Source organism: Columba livia, chromosome 1 (assembly GCF_036013475.1).
Source record: "Columba livia isolate bColLiv1 breed racing homer chromosome 1, bColLiv1.pat.W.v2, whole genome shotgun sequence".
Lineage (NCBI taxonomy): Eukaryota > Metazoa > Chordata > Aves > Columbiformes > Columbidae > Columba > Columba livia.
In genome coordinates, this window is record NC_088602.1 from 185,781,143 (window position 1) to 185,787,142 (window position 6,000).

Sequence of the window (6,000 nt, forward strand, 5' to 3'; positions counted from 1 at the left end):
GAGGGAGACCCCGCGCCCCTCTCTGTTCTCCCCCGGGGCGGGACGGGGCTCGCCTGCAGGTCTGTCGCAGGCGAGCCCTGTCCCGCCCCGGGGGAGAAGGAGGGCGGAGGGACAGAGCGGGGGAGGCAGGTCTCTAAGTGCCGCTTCGTCCCATCCCCACGGGAAGCCTTCCTCGCCGCGGCTGGGTCGAACCCCCCCTCTGCTCTCGCCGAGCCGGTTACCGCTGCCGTGGCCGCCAAGTCCTCCCGTTCGTCAGAGCCCGGCTCGCCGCTCGCGCCCTCCGTCGCCATCTTCCCGCTGTAACGGCTCCGGCGCGGAGAGCGGCGCGGAGCCGAGTGGCAGTAGCTGCCGCCGCCAGGCGCTTAACCCCCTCCCCGCCGGCAAAAAGCCCACCGGTGAGCGGGGGCGCTTAACCCCTCCGGCGCGACGCAGGCGGGGCTGCCGAAGCCGAGCCGCCCCCTTCGCCGGCCGAGGCGAGCGACTCCCGCCGGCGGGCGCTCGGGTTTCCCCACCCACCCCTTCCCCGTCCTCCATAGGGCGGCCCCGAACCAGGCGGGGGAGGGGGATAGGGACCGGGACCCCGGCGCGGGCTGCCGGGGCGCAGTGGTGGCTGAGGGGAGGGCCCCCGCCACCGCGCTGCCCCGGAGCACGCAGGCACCACTCGCCTTCCTTCCCTCTGCCGTGGCTTGGGAGCAGGCGGATGGTTATAGATGGGGTGGGAAAAAAGGGCTTTTACAGCGGCCTTGGCTCACCTGCCTGGTGAGATCCTGAAACCAGCTGAAGCCTTTGAGGGAAGAACATCTCTGTCCCTTTTTCTTTCTGGGGGTGCTGGCAAAGGGAGTCACCTCTCCTCAGCCCTTGCTTGGTGACTTGTTTTCAAGACAGGGTGACTTCAGAGCCTGTGTGAGCATGGACCTTCATCCAGGCCCATGGAGTCAGGCCCAGCACTTCAGGGCTGCTCAGCCGTGGAGCGCCCCCAGGCCTGGGGCTGCCCTTTGCCTTGTGAGGCTGGTACTGAAGCCTAAACCTGTTTTGATTCCTACAGAGGAAGGTTTGGGCTGCTGAGCTGAACCTGCTACTACACAGGCTAAATCATATGTTCCCCTCCAAGATAACCCCCTCCAGTTGTGCTACACTGTCTGTCTCCAGGGGCTGTTCCTCAAGGTCTTGCCCCACTGCTTTACCCACGCAATGGGAACCTGCCCAGTGGGCTCTACACTGAATCCAAATCTGAATGTACCCTTCTCTACAGCCAACTTGCATCCATTATTAGCTGAATTTGCCTCACTGTGTATTCTGCAGCCACACACAACTTCCACCAACAGCAGGCTTCTCTGAGCCTTGCCAGCCTCCTCCTTTCATAGTGCTGCTGCAGGTCTGGGCTCATGCTGAACTCCCTTGGCATCACAATGAGACAGAAATGGGCCAGTGACTTCCCTTGATCAAAGACACCAAGTGTTCTTCTAAGCATGGTGTACCTAAGGATGTAAGTAAAAACATGCATTAGTTTCTTAGCCTGTGCTTCACCAGAAGGACAACTAACAAGTGATTAGTAGAACAGGCCCCAACTGTAACTGTACACTGAACAGAATGAGCAGCAGGCAGTGCATAGAAACCATTACAGGGCACATAAAATACAGTAAAACAGATCCTTTCTGGATTTAGGGACTGTTTTTTCCTTAAAAATCATCTAGCTCTCCTCCTACTCAAGCTTTACACTTTTGATAACTATAGTGACTGCTCACATCCCTTCCTCCACCAAAGCTGAGAAACTCCATTGATAACACAGAGCCTAAAACAACTTTTTTTCTCAGTTCACAGAAACCTAATACCATTTAGTTGGTTTTAGGATATATAAGGATATTACCTTACTGACAGCAAAGTACCACGCATTACTCATATTAGTGCATAAATTTTAAAGAATATGTGGTGCTTCGCCATTGAGAAACTCAATGAAAAGTCGTTTGTTTCCAATGGACTTTGTCATAATTACTTCTCTCCAAAATGGTTTTAAACACTGAAGTTTATAAACTGGTTTGAGAATATATTTTCTCTTATCGATTCCTGTCTACCATTATCATTGCCAGTATTTTCCTTTTGTGTTAGAATAATCTATCAACCATCACAGTTACTTATGTGTCTTTCTAACTGAATTGGTAGAAAGCATTCATGCACCATACTGTGTAAGTACTATTTTAACTCCATCTGCATCACAACAGTGATGTAGCAAAGGCTGCACCATTTATCTCTTGCACTGCTGAGGTCATAAACTCTGGTTTAGCTGATATTTTATCAATTACCAAGTGTACATTTATCAAAATAACAATGAATATTAGATTAGTCATAGCGTTCCATCTCAGACTTGAGAGCTTCTTCATCTGAAGATAAATTTAGAGTGATTTCTGAGAGAGATGGGGGTGGTAATATCTCAGCCAGCAAAAATTTAATAGGGTAGATGGAACAGCAACACTTCATCTAAAAACCCACCCCAGACAACTAATATCCAGCACGTCATACAAACATTGGACATGGTTTGACCTCCTGTTGTGCTCAAAAAGGTGACAGGTATGTTTTGAAGGAGGAATGATCTATATTTATTCCTTATGCCGTGAAATGAATCATCACAACATTTTGAAAATATTATTGATTTTTGTAATTGTATGAGCCTATACTGCATGCTTATGTTTCTTCACTCTAATAACAGCAACAAGGCTTAGTGGTGGCATGAGAGCACTAAAATCCATATTAGGTATTACCAGTTGCTACTGGGAGTAGATTCTCATGCCGAATAGCAATCATTGATGCATCATCAGTGATGGTGGTAAGGCTCAAATATCTTTCATGTTTTGCTGCATGAAGAACACCTTTGGACTTGGTACCACCTTCAAAGTAGGAAATGTTTTTTCCTTAATTGTTAGCACTGTATCACTGGACAAGGTCTTACTTATTCTCTGGTTGCTCTGTTTATGCTCCTGACAGTCTCTCAGAACTGGCTTTCAAACCCCTCAGTAATATAGCATCTGCACACAAAATAAATGAGTTCAGAGAGAGGGACAGCATGACCTTGTGACTGCTCCTATAGTGCACTGTCATTGGTATGCCTATCTTCTACAGGGCAAAACATCTCTTCAACATGTGGCTAAGCCAGAGCCCTTCTAAGAGAAGAAATTGCCTGTGTTTTTACAGATAATTTTATCACTACTGTAAGGCAGAGGAGTTGCTTTTCTCAAAGGAAGGTGCTCAATGTTTTACTACTAGCACGTAGCTGGCAAACAATGCAATTAACTCTTTTTCTTCTGTTCCAGTTTTATTTGGCCTGAGTGACACAAAGGAAAGGCCCAGCCTGGAAGCAGGCCTTACAACCAAGCTTTAAATGTGCTTCTTTCCTGTGACTAGAGAGCTGGCACGCCACGGCGGTGGAATGTCCACACCTTATAGGATTCAGCTGCTGGACTGAATGGTGCTCATTCCCTCCATTAGCACACAACTGCTGTGATAGAAAATACATACCTTGGCTTTACATTGTCAGGGAAGCAAACTGTGATGTATCTAAATCATGCAGTATTTCAAGGCTTTACCACCTTGCTGCTAACTGTTTGCATGAAACAAAAAAATGTAAAATGGTGTTTTATTTACCCTTTTCTAAAAAATAAGCTGGTGGCTGAATCTAAAGCAAACAGGAGGCACTGAAGTCCCAAGATAATTTTTTACAGAATATTGGATATCTGAGGAAAAGTAATTAATCTTTGTATCATTGCAATCTTTTCAAAGGTCACCTCATTGCTACTTAAGGCATTTCTGCCATCACCCTCATCTAGGACTCATCAAGCTGAGCCAAACAACATAACTCAAATACTGCACTGATTACCTCTTTGGGGAACTTCTGACTTGGAAACCTATAAACAATACTCTGATAACTGAACCATTAGCTTGGGTTTTGTGAAGAAAGGATTGCTTTCTCTGGAAGATGGCACACCACTGTCTGGGTGAAATTCAATAGAAAAGGAATCAGTATTCTAGAAGGTATGTTGGCTGTTTCTGAGGATGTTAAACTCATATAAAAAAAGAAAGGTGAAAAGGAAATAAAAATCAAAGCGTTGAGAACAAAATGAGATCTCCAGTAGGCATCACCAGAAGAGATGCTTTAATTGGCTACGCACAAGGAGCATAGCTAATATATAAGAAGTGCTGGAATTGTTGATTTATAAGCATAAATTCAACAGTGCTGCATGTTACTGTAAGCCAGTGATGTGATTCACATGACTGGAATGTTGAAAACTGTCTATAATCTGCTTAGAAAGGCACAAGTGGACAGAAATAAGTGAAAACATTATAAAAATAGTGTGTACTGCATGTCAACATGACTGGCATCTCAGGAAAGGTTATTTGAATGTTCATTACTTGTGTTTTAATGTTTGAAACATAAAACAAAATATTAGATAGTACCAACTGTAAACCTCGCATCATACTAAAGAACAAAATCACAGGAGCCTGATGCATCTTTTGCATAGAGAAAACTGCTGTCATTGAAGCTTCACCCTGAATGGCATCATTCTGCCAATACTGTAACATCCTGGAAATGTCTAAAAATTACAAGTGACAATTCAAAAAGTTAACCTTGAGCAGAAGGATTCTAAATGAGACCTCATTTTAACACATGAAGATGGAAAGCTAGGTCCGACTGGAATCTAAAATTTGAGTGTTTGCTGTACCTAACTTTTAGAAGTCTGAGCCCAGAATGGAATCCAGAAACTGAAAGGGGTACAGTCTATGAATTTGAAATGTTTACTTCAGAGAAGTCTTGCAATCTGTGTTATGCAAAAAGGAAAGATCACACACTGATCTCCCTGGAGTTGAAATCCATAAGCTTCTACTAGGGTATCAATATATTTCAAGTCTGTGCTGTAATGTCTGAAAAAGTTGGATGTTTGCTTGTTTTGCAAAGAAAGGTATGGGGCAGTTAAAATGATCACACTGAAAATGTATGAAAATATTCTGAAAAGCTAAAAGCTCTGTCTTATTTTGCACTTTCACTCATCTTCACATGGGTGTAGTAAGGAATGAGGAGTAGATCCACATGAGATTGCTAACTGAAGCAATAAAGGTGCAGGGATCAAGAATTCTCAGAACTGGCTTCCATGAGCAGGCATGATGACTAATGTACTTTTACAGGCATCAACACTTCCAAGCAAAAAACCACATTTTTTTCTGGACATAGGAGAAGTGCATTCTGCTGTGATCATACTGGCTGTAGTGGCAGGAGGCAGGAGAATTCATACTGCAACTGCCAGACGTGGAAGAGTTTGTTCCTTCACTGGCAGGAGTTATGCAGTGATCTGCAGTGCTGGGAAGTACACTACCTCATTTTGGAATTTAACTCTTAGCCGACAAATCAGCACACCATGAAATTAATTTTTTCAGTGATTGTTAAATCACTTTATTGCAGAATGTATTTTTCTTTTTTTTTCTTTTTTTCTTTTTTTTTTTCTTTTCTTTTTTTGGTCCTTTTCCTTTCTTTTCTTTTCTTTTCTTTTCTTTTCTTTTCTTTTCTTTTCTTTTCTTTTCTTTTCTTTTCTTTTCTTTTCTTTTCTTTCCTTTCCTTTCCTTTCCTTTCCTTTCCTTTCCTTTCCTTTCCTTTCCTTTCCTTTCCTTTCCTTTCCTTTCCTTTCCTTTCCTTTCCTTTCCTTTCCTTTCCTTTCCTTTCCTTTCCTTTTCTTTTCCTTTTTTTTTTTTTTTGAGAAAGAATCCATTGATTGGTATCCCCACTGTTTTAGCATTTCTCCCTTTTCCTTATGCGAACAGTTAATTTTGAAATTTTCTTATGCTGCTGACATCCTATGAACAAAATTGGATCGCTAAATGCCCCCCTGTAGGGATGAAGCTGTACCACTGCCAAAATAGACCGCTGTATCTTAGAAGACACTCGGCTGGAATTGAAATGATAGTGCCCGTAGTGGAAGCTGCCCTCTCTACCAAAGCTCAGCTCTTGCTCTGAGAGCT

General features: G+C 44.1%; 1 protein-coding gene across 4 annotated transcripts in view; it reads right to left on the bottom strand.

Annotated features, from left to right (window-relative positions):
- Positions 1-478, bottom strand: part of CTTNBP2 (cortactin binding protein 2) — a 90,877-nt gene extending 90,399 nt beyond the window's left edge. Inside the window, exon 1 of one of the 4 annotated variants that reach the window (XR_010469566.1) lies at positions 222-476. Coding sequence is in view for 2 of the 4 variants with exons in the window: in XM_065048799.1 (XP_064904871.1) it covers positions 222-290 (69 nt within the window). In the remaining 2 variants the exon portion in view is untranslated. Of the gene's footprint in view, positions 1-221 lie in introns of all 4 variants that reach the window. The other 3 variants (XR_010469567.1, XM_065048799.1, XM_065048800.1) reach the window with 3 other exon arrangements.
- Positions 479-6,000: the final 5,522 nt, after the last annotated feature.